The following is a 21397-nucleotide window of genomic DNA, read 5'->3' on the forward strand; positions in this document are numbered from 1 at the left end:
TGACAAAATATCCCGTTTTAATTTGGGAACGTTATTTTTCCAAAAATGAAAATACTGCCCCCTAGTACCAACAGGTTTTAAGGATCGGAACCTTTTTTTCAATTTTCGCCTGAAATGACATACCCAAATCTAACTGCCTGTAGCTCAGGACCTGAATCAAGGATATGCATATGCTTGGTACCATTTGAAAGAGAACACTTTGACGTTTGTGGAAATGTGAAATGAATGTAGGAGAATATAAGACATTAGATCTGGTAAAAGATAAAACAAAGGAAAAAAACTAGCTTTTTGGATGGGTTTTTGTACCATCATCTTTGAAATGCAAGAGAGAGACCATAATGTATTATTCCAGCCCAGGTGCAAATGAGATTTTGGCCATTACATGGCAGCAGTGTATGTGCAAAGTTTTTTGACTGATCCAATGAACCATTGCATTCATGTTCAAAATGTTGTATCAAGACTGCCCAAATGTGCTCAATTTGTTTATTAATAACTTCTCAAGTTAAAAACGGTGTACTCTAATGAAACAATAGCATGGTATTCTTTCACTGTAATAGCTACTGTAAATTGGACAGTGCAGTCTGACAAGAATTTAAGCTTTCTGCAAATATCAGATATGTCTATGTCCTGGGAAATCTTCTTGTTACTTACAACCTCATGCTAATCGCATTAGCCTATGTTAGCTCAACCATCCAGTGGGGGACACACCGATCATGAAGAAGTTTTAATGGCATCTGTAGAAGGTGTGCTAACAGATTGAAGAGCGTCATCTAGACGAGATATCAGTTTGCCTGAGATGGGCCCAATTTTTATGCATCTGTCAAAAATTGAATTTTTAGCATTTTCAAATGTCAGAAGATGTTTTCGAACAGTCTCTAATCTGTAGGTATCTGAAAAAGTTATTTATGGGAAGATTATAGGTTTCCCTCAGCAAATCAAATGAGACAAATATCCCTTCTAAATATAGATCCCCTATGGTATTGTTCCATAGTTCTCCCCATCACTCAAAGGTGTTATCAAGGTTGGGGGGGGGGGGCAAAGAGTGATTCCTGGCAACAGGGAGCAGGAATTATATTGGTCTGAGGTCAAAGTACACTTTAATTTGCTTCCAGATTCGGGCTGTGCTATGTATAATAGGATTGTTACTATGAAGTGACATTTCCAACTTGACAGGTGACAAAATCACAGCGTCACTAGAGAAGGGGTGGAAATCCTCACAGTCCATACTAAGCCAGCAAAAATGTAACAGCACCGAGGTTAGCGGCCCAATAGTAAAATATAACATTTGGGAGAGACAATCCTCCTTCCATCTTGGATTTTCTGGGTACAGAGAAAATAATTTTGCAATTTTAGCTGAGAGAAAGTGGTTATTTTTTATGTTTATCCATAGATGGATGACTAGCATTCTCCCTATCCAGTAGGTGAATTTGTGCCTCCAATTCTACAATTTTTCTCTGTTTTACCTTCTCTTGGCAGCCTGAAAGGACATGATACAGCCTCTCAAATAAGCCTCCAGTGTTTCCAACAATAATGCTGTGGAAGTCTCTGTGATGTCATTGGTAACAAAGAAAAATGTTATTAGTTCTTTAAGATGTTCACAGAATGTTGGTTCTGTGAGGAGTAGAGGATTCAACCTCCAGACCCCCTCATTTGATACGATGTCACACAATCTCAGGGAGAAGGTGAGTGGACTGTGATCAGAAATTATAATATCATGATATCTCACATTACAGGTATAAGGGAGTAATTTAGCATCAACCAAAAAGTAGTCAATTCAGGTATAAACATTGTAAAAATGAGAGTAAAAGGACTATTCCCTACCCGTAGGGTTGGAGATCCTCCAAGTTTCAAATAAGTTCAAATTTTTTTATGCAGGTATTCAAGAATTTGCTTGAATAGGAGGTAGCGGTACGCTGGGTAGAGGATCTATCCAAATAATGGGCAAGCACACAGTTACCTTGACTCACTTAATTGGTTCATTTAAACCCTTGACATTCCAGTAAGTAAATGTAAGCCCCACCCTCCTCTCGTTTGTAGTTTCTATGGTGGCCTGCATAATGTGCAACTCAATAAAAAGGTATGAAAGTGCATCAAACTATCAAGAGCAGCATATGTAGCACCTACACCCAAGCATTATCCAACCGATCAGTCCCCCCCAGCAAACCCCCTTAATCACCACCCTGTCCCCAACCCTCTCCAACATTTACCTTCCCCCTCAATCAACCTTCAACAAGCATATACAAATAGAAACATTGTATAAAAAATAAAAATTTAATCCTAACTATACATTCACCTCTCACTATCCTAGAACATCTACTAACATATGAATTGAGGAGGCTCCTGCAAATCAAGTGTTCATTTAGCATCTAAAAAAACAAACCAGAATAATAGTAATAAACCAAAAGAGAATAAGTTGCAACATAAACGTATTACGCACTTAAAACCTCTTTGGGATAGGGGGCAGCATTTTCACTTTTGGATAAATGGTGTGCCCAATTTCAACTTCCTGCTACGCATGCCAAGAATATAAGATATGCACATTATTAGTAGATTTGGATATAAAACACTCTGAAGTTTCTAAAACTGTTTGAATCATGTCTGAGTATAACAGAACTTATGTACAGTGGGGCAAAAAAAGTATTTAGTCAGCCACCAATTGTGCAAGTTCTCCCAATTAAAAAGACGAGAGGCCTGTAATTTTCATCATAGGTACACAGACAAAATGAGGGAAAAAAATCCAGAAAATTACATTGTAGGATTTTGTAGTATTTGTAGTATTTTCTTAACTCTTCTTGAACTGCACTGTTGGTTAAGGGCTTGTAAGTAAGCATTTCACGGTAAAGTCTACACTTGTTGAATTCAGCGCATGTGACAAAGTTTGATTGGATGAACATTAGCTGTAGTATGTTGTCAGTGAAACTTATTGGTCGGCAGTAGGCCTACAGTGTCTTGTCCTTAAAACGACCTCAGCCAAGGTCTCAATATGGGCTCAATTCAATATTTAATCCATTTGTCTCATACAAAATGTCATCTCTGGTGCACAGACGACTTGGTGAATTCTCATCACTCCATGACAATGGATATTGATGTCACGCCCTGACCGTAGATTGCTTTGTGTGTTTCTATTTTTTGTTTGGTCAGGGTGTGATGTGGGTGGGCATTCTATGTTTGTATGTCTAGGTCTTGTATTTCTATGTTTTGGCCCGGTATGGTTTTCAATCAGGGACAGCTGTCTTTCGTTGTCTCTGAGAACCATACTGAGGTAGCCTGTTTTCCCAGTGTTAGTTGTGGGTGGTTATTTTCTGTTTAGTGTTTTCACCTTGCAGGACTGTTTTCGGTTATTCCTATTGTTATTTTGTATCTTCGTGTTCAGTTCAGTATATTAAAGATGAATACGTACTCTGCTGCATTTTGGTCTGACGATTCCTCTACTTCTTCCAATGAATACCGTGACAATTGGAGACATTTTCCTCTCTGGCTTATGAGAGAAATAATCGATTCACATGCACTTCTTTAAATATCAACATAAAGGTTTTCAGTTTCCTGGTTCAGTTCTTGTCCTTTCAGGTAATTGTATTCTGTGTGGGGAACAGATGACACACCGTGCAGATGCCCTGTTCAGGCAACTGTTCAACACCCATCTTCGGCCACCCCTTTGGCTGGTACAGGTGTGTTTGGGTTTGGCATCGAAGCGTGTAAGTATTTATCTTTGTCCAAGAGTTTCAAATTGACTTCAATCTTGGTAGCCTGAGAGAGCTAGTTCAACTTAGCGTGACCGGGGTTTGGCTAGCTAATACTGTTGAAAGTGGGTTGTATGGTTGTAGAACCAAAGGCATCATGTTGTTTTTAGCTTAAAGGGATAGGATGGAATCTCATTACACCTTAATATCTATGCGTATTTAAGTCTAAAGCACAAACAAATTTACTTCCCAGGAATATTTGATTGACTGGTGGTTTGTATACTATCGTTCAAAAGTTTGGGGTCACTAAGAAATGTCCTTGTTTTTGAAAGAAAAGCACATTTTTTTTGTCCATTAAAATAACATCAAATTGATCAGAAATACAATGTAGACATTGTTCATGTTGTAAATGAATATTGTAGCTGGAAATGGCTGATTTTAAATATTTTTTTTAATGGAAAATCTACAAAGGCGTACAGAGGCCCATTATCAGCAACCATCACTCCTGTGTTCCAATGGCACATTGTGCTAGCTAATTCAAGTTTATAATTTTAAAAGGCTAATTGATCATTAGAAAACCCTTTTTGAAATTACGTTAGCACAGCTGAAACTGTTGTTCTGATTAAATAAACAATAAAACTGACCTTCTTTAGACGAGTTGAGTATCTGGAGCGTCAACATTTGTGGGTTCAATTACAAAATGGCCAGAAACAAAAAACTTTCTTCTGAAAATCGTCAGTCTATTCTAGTTCTGAGAAACGAAGGCTGTCCCGAGAAATTGCCAAGAAACTGAAGATCTCGTACAATGCTGTGTACTACTCCCTTTACAGAACAGCACAAACTGGGGCATGTCTCTATAAGCTTGGCACATCTAGCCCCTGGGATTTTTGCCCATTCTTCAGGGCAAAACCACTACAGCTCCTTCAAGTTTGATGGGTTCCAACTGGTGTACAGCAATCTTTAAGTCATACCACAGATTCTCAATTGGATTGAGGTCTGGGCTTTGACTAGGCCATTCCAAGACAATTAAATGTTTCCCCTTAAACCACTCGAGTGTTGCTTTAGCAGTATGCTTAGGGTCATTGTCCTGCTGGAAGATGAACCTCCGTCCCAGTCTCAAATCTCTTGAAGACTGAAACAGGTTTCCCTCAAGAATTTCCCTGTATTTAGCGCCATCCATCATTCTTTCAATTCGGACCAGTTTCCCAGTCCCTGCCGATGAAAAACATCCCCACAGCATGATGCTGCCATCACCATGCTTCACTGTGGGAATGGTGTTCTCCGGGGGATGAGGGGTGTTGGGTTTGAGCCAGACATAGCGTTTGCCTTGATGGCCAAAAAGCTACATTTAGTTTCATCTGACCAGAGTACCTTCTTCCATATGTTTGGGGAGTCTCCCACATGCCTTTTGGCGAACACCAAATCTGTTTGCTTATTTTTTTCGCTAAGCAATGGCTTTTTTTCTGCCCACTCTTCCGTAAAGCCCAGCTTTGTGAAGTGTATGGTTTAAAATGGTCCTATGGACAGATACTATGGACAGATACTCCAATCTCCACTGTGGAGCTTTGCAGCTCCTTCAGGGTTATCTTTGGTCTTTGGTCTCTTTGTTACCTCTCTGATTAATGCCCCCTTACATGGTCTGTGAGTTTTGGTGGGCTGCCCTCACTTGGCAGGTTTGTTGATGCGCCATATTCTTTCCATTTTGTAATAATGGATGTAATGGTGCTCCGTGGGATGTTCAAAGTGTTGGATTTTTTTTTATAACCCAACCCTGATCTGTACTTCTCCACAACTTTGTCCCTGACCTGTTTGGAGAGCTCCTTGGTCTTCATAGTGCCGCTTGTTTGGTGGTGCCACTTCCTTGGTGGGGCCCCTTGCTTAGTGGTGTTGCAGACTCTGGGGCCTTTCAGAACAGGTGTGTATATACTGAGATCATGTGACAGATCATGTCACACTTATTTTGCACACAGGTGGACTTTATTTTAACTAATTATGTGACTTCTGAAGGTAATTGGTTGCACCAGATCTTATTTGGGGGTTTCATAGCAAATGGGTTGAATACATATGCACGCACCACTTTCCGTTTATTTATTTTTCCGAATTTTTTGAAACAAGCTATTTTTTATTTTACTTCACCAAGTTGGACTATTTTGTGTATGTCCATTACATGAAATCCAAATAAAAATCCATTCAAATTACAGGTTGTAATGCAACAAAATAGAAACAACGCCAAGGGGCATGAATACTTTTGTAAGGCACTGTATTTTCATTATTTTGATGGAAATTAATTTTAAGAAGAGCTACTGGTACCGATTCCCCTCGAAGGACACCACTGGGGACATCATATTCACAAAGCTGGAAGAATTGTTTACACAGCAAGGTCTGATATTCGAAAAAGGGCTCCTGCTATGGTGGGCAGGCAGAGGGGTCTGGTGAAGGAAATGAATGGCTTGCATTGTCTCATCCATCAGAGTTTGCTGTGTGCCAGACTAAACAGTGAGCTGAAAGATGTGATGTGTAAAGTAATGCGCATAATCAACTTTATCAGAGAGACATCAAGTACCCACCAACGTCTTTTATGCAAGTTTGTGACAGAATCAGAGGAGGCCACCCAAAGATCTGCTTCACAATGACGTGCGCTGGCTGAGTAAAGGAAAAGAGCTGGAGCGGTTCTGTGTGCTGCATGACCAGGTTGTGGATAACAAAATATTTAAAAACTAAAATGAGGGCAGCAGTTGACCACCACTGGAAATTGAGGGATGTTGCAATGTTTCTTTTTTGGCTGACAATCTATCACAGTCGTGGACATGGTGGAAAAATTGGAGGCCTCTACTAGGGAGCTTGAGTTGTTTGATCTGGACTTGTCATCTGGAAGGCTACTGCACTTCAGCACACAGAATAAACAACAGACAGAGGGACAGGCATTGTCACAGAGGTAATGGAAGATTTCCTTAAGCAGCTGAGGGACAACTTATCCACCAGATTTGAAGACTACAGCATGCCCCAGGACATCATTGTGTTTGTACGTGATCCTCTCACAGTCTGCCCAGGTGGAGAATTCTCCTCCCTTGCTAAGAATACGATACCCTCGCTGGATGAGGCCGCAATTTAACCTATTAGGTGTTCTCAGGAGTGCCATGTCCTTGTGTGCATTTTGGCAGGCTTACTCAGAGGAATATAGCACAATAAAGAAACGTGCATTTTATGTGCTAACAATGCTTTTCTCGACCTGCGAGTCCTTCTTTCCTGAACACAGCTTTGCACACTCTTAGCATTCTCTCAACCAGATCACCTGGAATGCTTTTCCAACAGTCTTGAAGGAGGCAAAGCACCATCACACCTCCTCCTCCATGCTTCACGGTGGGAACCACACGGAGATCATCCATTTACTTACTCTGCGTCTCACAAAGACACAGTGGTTGGAACCAAAAGTAGAACATTTGGACCCATCAGACCAAAGAACAGATTTCCACCGGTCCATTGCTCGTGTATCTTGGCCCAAGCAAGTCTCGTCTTATTATTGGTGTCCTTTAGTAGTGATTTCTTTGCATCGATTCGACCATGAATGCCTAATTCACGCAGTCTCCTCAGAACAGTTGATGTTGAGATGTGTCTGTTACTTGAACTCTGTGAAGCATTTATTTGGGCTGCAATTCCTGAGGCTGGTACTCTAATGAACTTATCCTCTGTAGCAGAGGTAACTCTGGGTCTTCCTTTCCTGTGGCGGTCCTCATGAGAGTCAGTTTCATTATAGCGCTTGATGGTTTTTGCGACTGCACTTGAAGAAACTTTCAAAGTTCTTGGAATGTTCTGCATTGACTGACCTTCATGTCTTAAAGTAATGATGGACTGTCATTTCTCTTTGCCTATTTGAGCTGTTCTTGCCATAATATGGACTTGGGACTTTTACCAAATAGGGTTATCATCTGTATACCATCACTACCTTGTCACAACACAACCCATTGGCCCAAACGCATTAAGAATAAATTCCACAAATTAAAAAGGCACACCTGTTAACTTCTTGAAACTCCCCATCCCGGATCCGGGATCGTGACTAAAGCCTCAGGCTCATTAGCATAACGCAACGTTAACGATTTCTGAAAATCGCAAATAAAATGAAAATAATGCGTCTGCTCTCAAGCTTAGCCTTTTCTTAACAACACTGTCATCTCAGATTTTCAAAATATGCTTTGAACCATAGAAATTGACTAATTTGTGTAAGAGTATGCAAAGCTAGCATAGCATTTTGAGTAGCATTTAGCACGCAACATTTTCACAAAAACCAGATAACCAAATAAATAAAATCATTTACCTTTGAAGAGCTTCTGATGTTTTCAATGAGGAGACTCTCAGTTACATACCAAATGCGCAGTTTTTCCTGAAAGCGTCTGTGTGTAGGAGAAATCGTTCCGTTTTCTACATTGCGTCTGGCTACCGAAATGAACCGAAAATTCAGTCACCTACAACGTAAAACTTTTTCCGGATTAACTACATAATATCGACCGAAACATGGCAAACGTTGTTTGGAATCAATCCTCAAGGTGTTTTTTCACATATCTCTTCATTGATATGCAGTTCGTGGAAGCTTGCTTTCCTCTCTGTATCCCATGGAAAAATACTGGCAGCTGTCTTTTACGCACCAATTTCGGCGCAGGACACCGGGCGGACACCTGGTAAATGTGGTCTCTTATGGTCAATCTTCCAATGATCTGCCTACAAATATGTCACAATGCTGCAGACACCTTGGGGAAACGACAGAAAGGGCAGGCTCATTCCTCTCGCATTCACAGCCATATAAGGAGACAATGGAAAACAGAGCCTCAAAAATCCTGCTCATTTCCTGGATGCCGTCTCATCTTGGTTTTGCCTGAAGCTCACGTTCTAGGGCACGCACAGAAAATATCTTGGTAGTTCTGGACACGTCAGATTGTTTTCTTTCAAAAGCTATCAATTATATGCATAGTCGAGCATCTTTTTGTGACAAAATATCTTGTTTAAAACGGGAACGTTTTTCATCCAAAAATGAAATAGCGCCCCCAGAGCATCTCAACAGGTTAATTGAGATGCCTTCCAGGTGACTACCTCATGAAGCTGATTGAGAGAATGCCAAGAGTGTGCAAAGTTGTCATCAAGGCAAAGGGTGGCTACTTTGAAGAATATAAAATATATATTTGTTTAAAATATTTGTTTAACACTTTTTTTGGTTACTTCATGTGTGTTATTTCATAGTTTTGATGTCTTCACTATTATTCTACAATGTAGAAAATAGTAAAAAATAAAGAAGTAGGTGTGTGCAAGTAGGTGTGTGCAAACTTTTGACTGGTACGGTATAATATAAATGTGGGTACATTTGTGGACAAAATTCTTAATTACTCAACCTATTTGTGCGTCTAACTTTCTCACTCACCATTATTTACTATTCATTCCGGATTTTTCGTAATCATGGTAGCATCCACATTAATGTAAAAGTGTTTAGGAACATATTATATTCTTATTTACAATAAAAGTGACTCCAAAATGATTGTAAGGGTAACTGGTGGCAGGGAAGTCAGACGCAGGAGAGCAAAACCAACGGAATAAAGAAATAACCAACATGGGTACAAAACCCGACGCATACCAGTCAACATGTGCACAAGCACTTACAACAAACAATTCCACACAAAGACATGGGGTGGAACAGAGCGTTAAATACACAACACGTAATGAGGGAAATGAAAAACAGGTGTGCACTGAAGCACGGTGCAGCACGGTGCACTGAAGGTGAACATGAGCGGCGTCCCATGTCTCCTCCGCGCGCCGTAACCAGTCGTCCACCGAAGGACCCTCGGTCTGACTCTGATGTCAAGGAACCAGAACCGGCTGATACCCCAGTACGCACTGGAAGGAGAAAAGGTTGGTGGAGGAGAGGCAGAGCGAGTTCTGGGGCTTCTCTGCCCAAGACCTCAGAAACCTACCCACATCCTGGTTAACTCTCTCCACCTTCCCGTTACTCTCGGGGTGAAAACCTGAGGTAAGGCTGACCGAGACCCCCAGATGTTCCATGAACGCCCTCCAGACCCCCGAAGTGAACTGGGGACCCAGATCAGACACTATGTCCTCAGGCACCCCGTAGTGCCGGAAGACGTGTGTAAACAAGGCCTCTGCAGTCTGTAGGGCCGTAGGGAGACCGGGCAGAGGGAGGAGGCGGCAGGATTTAGAAAAATGGTCCACAACAATTAATGAGGGAAATGAAAACCAGGTGTGTAGGAAAACAAGACAAAACAAATGGAAAATGAAAAGTGGATTGATGATGGCTAGAAGACCGGTGACGCCGACCGTCGAACACCGCCCGAACAAGGAGAGGAACCGACTTGTGACAATGACACTACATTATTTACCATTAATTTCTATTGGGCACAAAATAATCTGAACCACAACCAAAACAAACAGCAGATTCGTCCAACAAATGTGTCACAAGCTTTGTAGTCATTGTGTGCAATGAATATGGGACCAAATACTTAAACTTTTTACTACTTTAATACACATAAGTGGATTTCTAATAGGTTTACCCGATATGGATGAAAATATCCTCAAATTAAAGCTGACAGTCTGCACCTTAACCTCAGTCATTGTATCATTTGGAGCTCACTGTATATCCTCCAAATGCCACCGCTGCCACCAGTTGTTACTTGAGCTATGGTTATGAGCAACATTCTATGGACATATATGGCATTCTGTGGTGCTGCCATCTTGAATACACAGTCTCATGGGTTTTATTGTGTGTTGATTGGGGTCCCGTAGGCTACTGTAGACCTTGGGTTGTTGACTGGGGTGCAGATTGGATTTAATATTGTTCTTTTCACGGGCCATGGAAAAACATTTCTCTACCAATCGGAAAAGAATGCCAAGTGTTACTATTGTACATTAAGTCACACCAGCACTGCTTTCATTCATATCATTGATGAAACAATGGCAGCCCACTCAGACCATTCAGTCTTTGAAACTGTTCACCATTGTTCTATCATAACAAACAGCAAACAAAATGACTTGCATCTTTTATGCACAGCTTATACAACAGTTTTAGTGAATCACGTAGTAGCACTACACATGCAACAATGGTCAAAGAGCTTTGTTTGGTTTGCTTTGAAATTGGAACAAACACCCGACAAAGTGCTCGACACTTAAACACAAGCAAAATACCTTTGTGTTGATTGCAGGTCAAAGGACAACATAGGTCAGTATCACTTTCTGTTCTGGGTTCTAGTCTGTCTAGTCTGCAACCCTCACCTCAGCACTAAACACACACTAACAAACAAATGCACGCAGGCACAGACGTGCGCGCGCACACACACACACACACACACCTGCCTGCTAATGAAGACAGGAGGTCACCCCCTGTTCGACCCCTGACCCCCTCAATGGAACAAATAGCACTGCTCACCAATTACTGCACATAATCCTTCCCTATCTTTCTCTCTCTCTCCCTGGCTTGACCTGGCCTGGGATCACACTGCCCAGGTCTGTTCACACACACTTGGCAGTTCAGCAGGGTCAATCCCCTCAAGAAGCCCTAACACCAAATGTCCGCCAACAAGCACACCCACCCAGCACTACCCGGTTCACTCCAGCCAGATCCTCCAAAATGCACACAGTCATGAACTATCAACCATTGAAGCGTGAGCCTAACTTGACCTAGTGCATTGTACTAGAAACACAACAACAGCAACTTACTGGTAAGACCCAATACATTTTAATGTCAGGAAGGTTTTTTCCCCGACCTCACCATTCTGATTGGAGCTTGTCAGAGCCCCCTGGTTCAGTTCCCTCAGAGTTTAGTAATCCAGCCCCTACATGGTTACACAAGGAGGTGAAGGGAGGGAGGGAGGAACGAGGGGGAAGGGCTGGGACTTGTAGGAGTGCTGCCACTGTGGGTCAGAGCGAGAGAGGCGGGGGTGTTTAATCTGGGATTTGGATGAGTGTGAGCGGCCCTGATAGGAGCGCCTGTATCGTACTATCGGCTTCGGAGCGGCTATCAGGCTGTCCCTCGGGACTTACATGATGCGGCACCGTCGACATGCCAACCAAAGACTCCAACTCTTACTAATGCCTTCCTTCCTTGAAGGACAGTGCTTGCCAGTTCCCAAAGCAAGGCCGATAGAAAGGCCCAGTCTACATGCGCAGTAGGACATCACTGCCCACCGAGCCTAGTAAGGATGTACAACATAGAAAACTATGCTAGGTCTCTCTGTATGTTCTCTAGTAGCATATTGGAGTTTAGGTTGCTGTTATGTGCTTGATAATGTTGAACATAAAGTACTATTGGATATAGTAGCCGATAGTAGCTGGCCTACATGAGTTAGGTCCAACACCTTAGTTCCGGCATTTCCGAATGATGCTGATGGAAAAAAAGTATTACGTTGCAACACAAATATCATCACAAAAATGATATCTGAAATAGGGAACAGTGAAACAAATGGAAACTATTTCAAAATGATCTAGAAATGAATCAGATCAGGTACATGATTAATGCCTGAAATTAGGCATGCCAATGATTGTGCTCTCTTTTGCATTCTCTTTGAGCATTGCAAGATACATGACTATTTAAGTTGGAGAGGAATAAGCAATTGCTACTGCATGTCAACCAAGACATGGTGGATGAACAAAGATAAACATGACCAGGACAAGGACAAAACCACATTTTTCAATTCTAACATAAAGATACCCTCAGCTTTCAATGCTCAGCTATGCCATTTACTTGTCCAATTATAAAGAAGTTTACTGTACATTAAGTATATAAATCACACTGAAGTGAAGAAACTAGCAGACTTTCCCCAGAAAGCTCATGTCACGAGCAGCATGTGCCCAGATATGAAGCCACCTCGTAAGCTTCCTGCTTATGCCTGATCCAGTCCCAGGGGTCCTATTCAATCTGCCATGAAGACGCTAATGGTTAGCAAGTACACCCTCAAGACATGAGGCCTGCAGGCTCCTCTATGGCCTTTCATTGGCGCATGGAGAGACATAACATATTATAAGCATTGTTCTAAGACATGACAAAGGCTCATACATGCTTATAACAAATTACAAGGATTTATACCTGTATATTTTAGGTAAAGTGTTACTATGACATGCAGTTAAAAAACAATACAGCGATGTGATGTGGTAGGAATGGACACCAGAATGGGATTTCTTTGTCAAACTTTGAATTGGCTGGTTATTGTGTACGTCTGGGGCCAATGCATTTGTCCTTTGTCTTTTTCTTTGTGCAGAGTTGAATGATTAACTGGAAGTGTCCATGCTAGCCACACCTCTCACTGAGAAATCCCTTTTGCAAATAGATCAGCTTGAACAGATGTGCCCACCAAAATGGAGACCCTTGTTTGTCATTTTGTTTATGAATATATTCAACAGATTAAGACAACTTGACTTACTATACTATGAATTCAACAGGTAGAAACCATTTGCAGTATAAAAATACCTGAAGCGGGCCCTTTCTGTGGTGTCCTCGCGCTACAAATATCATCTCTCTATCCTCACAGAACATGACTGCAGGAGTGACGCAGGGAATTTCCTTTGACAACTACCAGGCCCTTCAATTTCCCGTATCAGGCAACTGGCCGAAAGAGAGAGCGAGAGAGAGAGAGAATAGTTCTGAGTCACCGCGGCAGAACCAGTGTTTCTCAATGTGCCTGATGCGAAACTGTCAATGAGAGACTGGTATAAGACATAAAGACATACAGAGAGGGAGAGAGCAAACTGTAGAGTGACAGATGGAAGGGAGAGCAAAAGTCAAAAAGCCATGGCTCAGCGGGTTGAACACAGCACAGAGTACAGCGCTAGCTTGCACAGACAGACAGGGGAAACAGAGGCCCCATGTGCATACATCACGCCCGCTCTCTATTCTCTTACATAATGTCTCAAGATCAGTACAGCCTGGGCTATTTAAAGCACTGGCTAGGCCTGGTGACAAAAAGGTGATGTACTTAGTGCCCCCAACACTGCATGAAAGCTCCATTAGGGCTATATCGGTCACAGACAAGCCCCGGGGTGTGGATTTTGGTCATGTTACTTGTATTTTTAGAACAGCTGATAATCCTTTACCTGCAGTGCAAACCCACCCTCAGTGGCTAGATGCCCCACATCACTATGTAGTCAGCTAGCAGTTAGCAGCTAACTTAGCGCTTTCAAGTTGCACATGAAATGCGTATATGAAGGTATGCATATGGACTAGCCCCCTCTGTTTTGAGGGGATGGCTAACTATTCTGCCTGTTTGAGTGCAATGATATTGAACATCTTGGTAAGAGGGCTTTTAGACTTAATGGGCAATCCATTTAAATTGCATGAGCAGAGGCTATGCACACAGTTTGAAGAGAGAGCAAGCCGTGCTACTCTGGTTACATGGAGCTACAGGTTCAACTGTGGCCAGACAAGTGTAGCATTGGTGGTTTAATATAACCTGACCATTACACATTGTCTGTGATATTTAACCCATTTTGAGAGTGTTGCTCTATCATGATTCATTTGATGATGGAAAAACCTAACTTCCCAAACCTTGGATAACATTTTTGAAGCAAGATGTTGATCAATCACAATTGAGAAGAAAGCAGGTATGAAAAAGTGATAAAGCTTGGACAGCTATATCCTCCTCAAAATGTGACTTTAGCAACTGGTAGCTAAAATGCATGTTATTGTAGTTTAAATTGGTGAAATTTTATGAAGCCAGAAATGTGCATATTTAAAGGGATAGTTAACCCAAATCAAAGTTTATCAGACATGTTCATACTTCAAGCTTGTGAGCTACCCCTTTAAATGGCATCAGTTAGTCATTCGCCAGTAGCAGTAACTTAGATCTAAACGTGGTGGCTTTATCTCCATGTGGAAAGTCCAAAAATGAAAAAAGAATAGCATTAGTTTATGAATCATACAGCTACGAATAACAGAAGAAACATATTTCATAAAACCCAAAATATCCTAGAGCAAACCAACCATCAAAATGACAAACTGGCAGATACATTTGAGAGTGCTGTGGTTATGCATCAAACAGTTGCTAGAAATTATATCAAAATGACAAACTGGCAGATACATTTGATAGTGCTGTGGTTATGCATCAAACAGTTGCTAGAAATGATATCAAAATTACAAACTGGTGGATACATTTGAGAGTGCTGTGATTATGCATCAAACAGTTGCTGGAAATGATATCAAAATGACAAACTGGCGGATACATTTGAGAGTGCTGTGATTATGCATCAAACAGTTGCTGGAAATGATATCAAAATGACAAACTGGCATATACATTTGAGAGTGCTGTGAGTAGCCTCGGTTTTCCGGATGACTGCCTTGCCTGGTTCACCAATTACTTTGCAGACAGAGTTCAGTGTGTCAAATCGGAGGGCATGCTGTCCGGTCCTCTGGCAGTCTCTATGGGGGTGCCACAGGGTTCAATTCTCGGGCCGACTCTTTTCTCTGTATATATCAATGATGTTGCTCTTGCTGCGGGCGATTCCCTGATCCACCTCTACGCAGACGACACCATTCTATATACTTCCGGCCCGTCCTTGGACACTGTGCTATCTAACCTCCAAATGAGCTTCAATGCCATACAACACTCCTTCCGTGGCCTCCAACTGCTCTTAAACGCTAGTAAAACCAAATGCATGCTTTTCAACAGATCGCTGCCTGCACCCGCATGCCCGACGAGCATCACCACCCTGGATGGTTCCGACCTTGAATATGTGGACATCTATAAGTACCTAGGTGTCTGGCTAGACTGTAAACTCTCCTTCCAGACTCATATCAAACATCTCCAATCGAAAATCAAATCAAGAGTCGGCTTTCTATTCCGCAACAAAGCCTCCTTCACTCACGCCGCCAAACTTACCCTAGTAAAACTGACTATCCTACCGATCCTCGACTTCGGCGATGTCATCTACAAAATTGCTTCCAACACTCTACTCAGCAAACTGGATGCAGTTTACCACAGTGCCATCCGTTTTGTCACAAAAGCACCTTATACCACCCACCACTGCGACTTGTATGCTCTAGTCGGCTGGCCCTCGCTACATATTCGTCGCCAGACCCACTGGCTCCAGGTCATCTACAAGTTCATGCTAGGTAAAGCTCCGCCTTATCTCAGTTCACTGGTCACGATGGCAACACCCATCCGTAGCACGCGCTCCAGCAGGTGTATCTCACTGATCATCCCTAAAGCCAACACCTCATTTGGCCGCCTTTCGTTCCAGTACTCTGCTGCCTGTGACTGGAACGAATTGCAAAATCCCTGAAGTTGGAGACTTTTATCTCCCTCACCAACTTCAAACATATGCTATCTGAGCAGCTAACCGATCGCTGCAGCTGTACATAGTCTATTGGTAAATAGCCCACCCATTTTCACCTACCTCATCCCCATACTGTTTTTATTTATTTACTTTTCTGCTCTTTTGCACACCAGTATCTCTACCTGTACATGACCATCTGATCATTTATCACTCCAGTGTTAATCTGCAAAATTGTAATTATTCGCCTACCTCCTCATGCCTTTTGCACACAATGTATATAGACTCCCCTTTTTTCTACTGTGTTATTGACTTGTTAATTGTTTACTCCATGTGTAACTCTGTGTTGTCTGTTCACACTGCTACGCTTTATCTTGGCCAGGTCGCAGTTGCAAATGAGAACTTGTTCTCAACTAGCCTACCTGGTTAAATAAAGGTGAAATAAAAATAAATAAAAAATGCATCAAACAGTTGCTGGAAATGATATCAAAATGACAAACTGGCGGATACATTTGAGAGTGCTGTGTTTATGCATCAAACAGTTGCAGGAAATGATATCAAAATGTGATAACCTAAATCAAACGCAGCTGGAGGGAGGATGAAAGGATTTGACTGCATTGGTAATTATAGTATGGCTATAACAGCTTTTATTGTGAATTCCTGGACATTTTGGATGGGCTATCTTACATCTACACATTGGCCTGTTGTTTTCCTGAGTGCTTCTCCACCCCGAATGACTCACTGTTTTCCACAGTTTCAATCCGTTTCAGTGAAAGACTCGTTCCACAAACAAAAGAGCCCAAAGAGATTTCCAATACTGGAAAACTTGGAACCGCTTTATCTGAAGAGCACCAGGATGGACCGGCAAAACGTTATAGGTATGAGAACTCCTGCTTCAGCGAACAATGTCAAATTGGTATGACACATGCAACTCCATTGTGATAGGCATCATGTCAAGCTTATTACAGTGTTATTGTGGCAATGTGCAAGCCAACCTCTAGTAATGTGTTACTGAATGATGAAAGAAGAGGGACACACACGGTTGTTGAAATGTTGTGAATTCTGGTGCAGGGAAAAAATCACTCAGGAGCAGCATTATGTACAGCACCGATTATAGAACGTTTTGCATGCGCCTTACTCAAAACGACGCCCTTCATTGAACTGTCACTAATAGTTATGAAGTACTTTGCATTTGATGATGAAAGGCAAAACACACTAACTATTAATTATTGGTTGATCTGAAGTAAAAACTGACGGACTCAAATGTTTGACTGCTAAATGGTAAGTTCAGAAGCAGACAGTCTTTCCAAGATGGCACCCAGACTATTGTTCAGATGAATGTGTCAGAAACGGTTCCCCTGTGGCTCACAGGAGCAGGAAGTACTGAACCACAGACGAAACAGAACAGATGACAAAGGATGGAAACAAACACCCACTAACCACGATACCAGCATTGTGATACTCAGAAATATCATGGCATTAAAACAAAACATGAAGCACACTTCATTTATTGAGTGTCACATTTTCTTATTTGCCAAGCTATTAAGGACTAAAGCGATTGGACTGATTTATGTTTTTCTTTCTTTGCCATGGAAAATAAAAGTTTCATAGTTTTGTGATACTGGTATCGTGACAACCCTATAATCAACAAACTCCAATTCAATGCTACTACTGTTTTGCCAACCACCGTCATATAATCAGTGTCTCCCAAGCATGAAACTACATGTAGGCTATTGTTTGTCCATAGTAAAGGCTCAACACAAACTCACTGAGAACCTAAAAAGTTCTCAGGGGAACGAGCCGAGATGTTTACTTCACAACAAGTCCTTTGTGATGCACAGAGACTAACGCCAGATCCAGGCAGTATTAATGAAAGCTGTTTTATAAGCGGTTATTTTAGCCAAACTGCCACATGGATGAATTTGTTGTCAAGAAACAGAAATAAATGTTGTTGGACCGCATTGCTAAATGATGTTGTTGTTATCTAACATCCATTCATTTGTTCGCACAGCTTTGCTTCTACAGTGGCAATCCCGTTTGGAAACGTTGATGTGATGTATCTCTCTCATTTAGAGCGTACTCATATAGGGGTGTCTGTGTACACGGTCAACTCTTAGATTGCCGACATGGTCAATGTTGATGCTATTTTGTGTACTGTAGACTTATCTCCACTTGCAGGTACTTGCAGCTGCCCACCTTAAGACTACCTGTCAAAAAAAGTGTTTACATAACTACAGTATACAGCTGGACAGGTAGGATTACACTTACACACTTACCAGAAAAGCATAATATGTATGGTGGTTTGAACTAGTACATAAAGATAAATGTATTGATTGGAATGGCAATCAATAGCCTTTGCTGAACTCAATTACAAACTGCAGTTGTAATTGAACAATTGACGGTTGAGCTACAATGTTTTGTGGCGGTTATGCCTGCCTAAAACAAGTAATGGATAGCATAGGCCTACCTCAACGCCATTCTGATGATTTTAATATTGTCTTATGAGACTGACACTAAGCTACATTTGAAAATGACTCAGTTACTGGGTGAAAACTATCTTATTTCCTACTGATATGAGGGGACACATTTCAGTTGATAACTTAATTGTAAATGTGTAATATTGACCAGTCCTGTTCAGATGACAAAAAGTCAGTGAATGAAATACCTCACTGAACAAACATACCAAACATCATCATTTAAATCAAGGCCTATCTGTAAGTGTGCTGTGCTCTAATGTGCTCTAAATGATACAATATCAATAATCTAAATGTGAAGACTAATTAATGAAGTTTCTCAAACATCATGGAGAAATACTTTGTAAAACAACCACGTGTCAATTAAGACAGTAACGTAAGCTAGTCTACAGTAGCCTCCCAAATAGTTAAGTGGTTACTTGTTTTAGGTTTACAAATCATTCAAATGTTTGTACTAACAGGTTTTAACCACATTGAGGTAAAAATGCAACACGTATTTCTGATGTAACCAAACCAAAGTGTCATTCATTTGTGGCCTATCCTATTGTTTCTAAATACAACAACTAGCCAGCTCGATTCAACCTACATTTGAACAAGTATGTTGCATTCCAACTACAAAAACAGAGCTTGCATTCTGCAAAAGCCAAACCGTGATATCATAGCTCAACTCCTGGTGGTTTCCTGCACAGCAGAGAGAGAGAGAACTAGTGTGCTATAGCAAATAAGACCCTCCTGTTTTTCAAATGAACAGTTGTCGTTTTATATCAATCTATATTCAACGGCACAGGACTTTTGCCATGTCCCATAGGTTATAGGCTAGTTTACGCTTGTAAGGCTAACTGTCTATGACAATGCTATTGTAACTCTGAACTTACAGTCAATAACTTGTGCCATACCAAATACAAGATGCCGACAAAAGCTAAAACAAAAGCACTAATTGAAGCAACCATTGTGGGCTTTGTGCGTTTTAATGGGTCAGAACGTCAACCTGCAAGTCCAACACGGCATGTCCCGGGAATAAGTCGTGATACGCTGTTATAATGGGTGAAATGACTATTCCCGGTTCCTTCCATTGGTTTCGATAAAGCCGGTCTTACCTGCGAGACGTCATAGCAGTCTTGGAAAGCTGTCGTCGAATGAGAAGGGAAAGTCAAATAAAGCAAGCCTTCCCTTTGGGGCTTCGCGGTGTCGCTGTTGGAGAGCATGCACTGGGGAGAGCGTTTGTAGAACAAGGTTCAACTCCAAAGACAATATCCCCGGATAACCCGCCTCCAAAGCCCACAGTCAGGGATTCTCATTCTACTAAGGGTCGGTGTGGCTTACACAAAGACTGAAGTGAGTCGTTTATTTTTTTTTATATACTGTGTCCATAATATCCACTTGGTTCATGTCAGATCGCTTACAGGTGGAATAGCAAAACACTGAAGAACAGACTGAAGGAGCGTGGGCTGGTGCATGCGTGTAAAGGCCTATTGCCTATCAAACATGTGTCTGTATTATATAATCTAATTCAATATTATATAGCTTCTAAAACCAAAAGGGGAGGGCAAGCAAATTAAAGACAATTTTATATAATCTCAACCATGACCTACTTATCACTACATGGGACCTCACATCATATTTGTGCAGTCCATGAGAAGGTAACGAGTTGAAATAACGTTCTGTATCCTAAATGCTGACAATTTTCGTATTGAAATGCATGATTACACAAGTCTTGATAAGAAAATAGCCCTCCACGAACTCCCTTTCGAATTATTAATAGCAATAATGCAATGATAATGGCAAACCTATTTAAATCTTCTGCCTGCCTCTGTCCACTTCATCTTACAATGGCATGAAGGCAAGTTGTAGGTTGCAGAGGGAGAGAAGCACAGAAACAGAGGGAGACAAAATAAGATAGACAGATGTAGAGAGAGAAAGGAGAAAGGGGAGAGGGGGAAGAGGCCAAGAGAGAGGCCAAGGGAAATCACAGGGGTGAGAGAGTTTAATGTTTTCTGTTCATTTTTATTGTTTATTTCACTTTTGTTTATTATCTACTTCACTTGCTTTGGCAATGTTAACACATGTTTCCCATGCCAATAAAGCTCCTTGAATTGAATTGGATTGAGAGGCAGGGGGAGGGAGATACTGTAGAAACGGAGAAAGAGAGAGAGTTCACAAACAGACACCACAGAGCCCCAGGACAGCAACACAATTAGACCCAACCAAATCATGACACATTGGAAAGAATTAACAAAAAAAACAGAGCAAACTAGAATGCTATTTGGCCCTAAACAGAGACTACACAGTGGCAGGATACCTGACCACTATAACTGACCCAAACTTAAGGAAAGCTTTGACAATGTACAGACTCAGTGAGCATAGCCTTGCTATTGAGAAAGGCCACCGTAAGCAGACCTGGCTCTCAAGAGAAGACAGGCTATGTGCAAACAGCCCACAAAATGAGGTGGAAACTGAGCTGCACTTCCTAACCTCCTGCCAATTGTATGACCATATTAGAGACACATATTTCCCTCTGATTACACAGATCCACAAAGAATTTGAAAAAACAAATTTTGATGATTTTGATAAACTCCCATATCTACTGGGTGAAATACCGCAGTGTGCCATCACAGCAGCAAGATGTGTGACCTGTTGCCACAAGAAAGGGGCAATCAGTGAAGAACAAACACCATTGTAAATACAACCCATATTTATGTTTATTTATTTTCTCTTTTGTAATTTAATAATTTGCACATCTCATTACACTCTATACATACATAATGACATATGTAATGTCATTTTTCTTTTGGAACTTTGTGTAATGTCTACTGTTAATATTTATTGTTTATTTCACTTTTGTATATTATCCTCTTCACTTGCTTTGGCAATGTTAACATATGTTTCCCGTGCTAATAAAGCCCCTTGAATTGAATTGAATTGAGAGAGAGTGCTCCTCAGTCAAAGCGAAAGGCATCTCAGTCAGAGCTTCCATGGCTGCAGCAACAT

At 41.4% G+C, this 21397-nt stretch overlaps 1 protein-coding gene across 5 annotated transcripts in view; it reads right to left on the reverse strand.

Moving 5' to 3' along the window:
- The window catches only part of LOC135527406 (tyrosine-protein phosphatase non-receptor type 11-like), a 108817-nt gene extending 89082 nt beyond the window's left edge, over nucleotides 1-19735 (reverse strand). For 4 of the 5 annotated variants that reach the window (XM_064955937.1, XM_064955935.1, XM_064955936.1 and 1 more), the window contains exon 1: nucleotides 19507-19734. In XM_064955937.1, the coding sequence (XP_064812009.1) occupies nucleotides 19507-19520 (14 nt within the window). In that variant the 5' untranslated portion in view covers nucleotides 19521-19734. Of the gene's footprint in view, nucleotides 1-19506 lie in introns of all 5 variants that reach the window. The other variant, XM_064955934.1, reaches the window with a different exon arrangement.
- Between the last annotated feature and the right edge of the window lie 1662 nt (nucleotides 19736-21397).

Source organism: Oncorhynchus masou, chromosome 33 (assembly GCF_036934945.1).
Source record: "Oncorhynchus masou masou isolate Uvic2021 chromosome 33, UVic_Omas_1.1, whole genome shotgun sequence".
NCBI classification, from domain to species: Eukaryota; Metazoa; Chordata; class Actinopteri; order Salmoniformes; family Salmonidae; genus Oncorhynchus; species Oncorhynchus masou.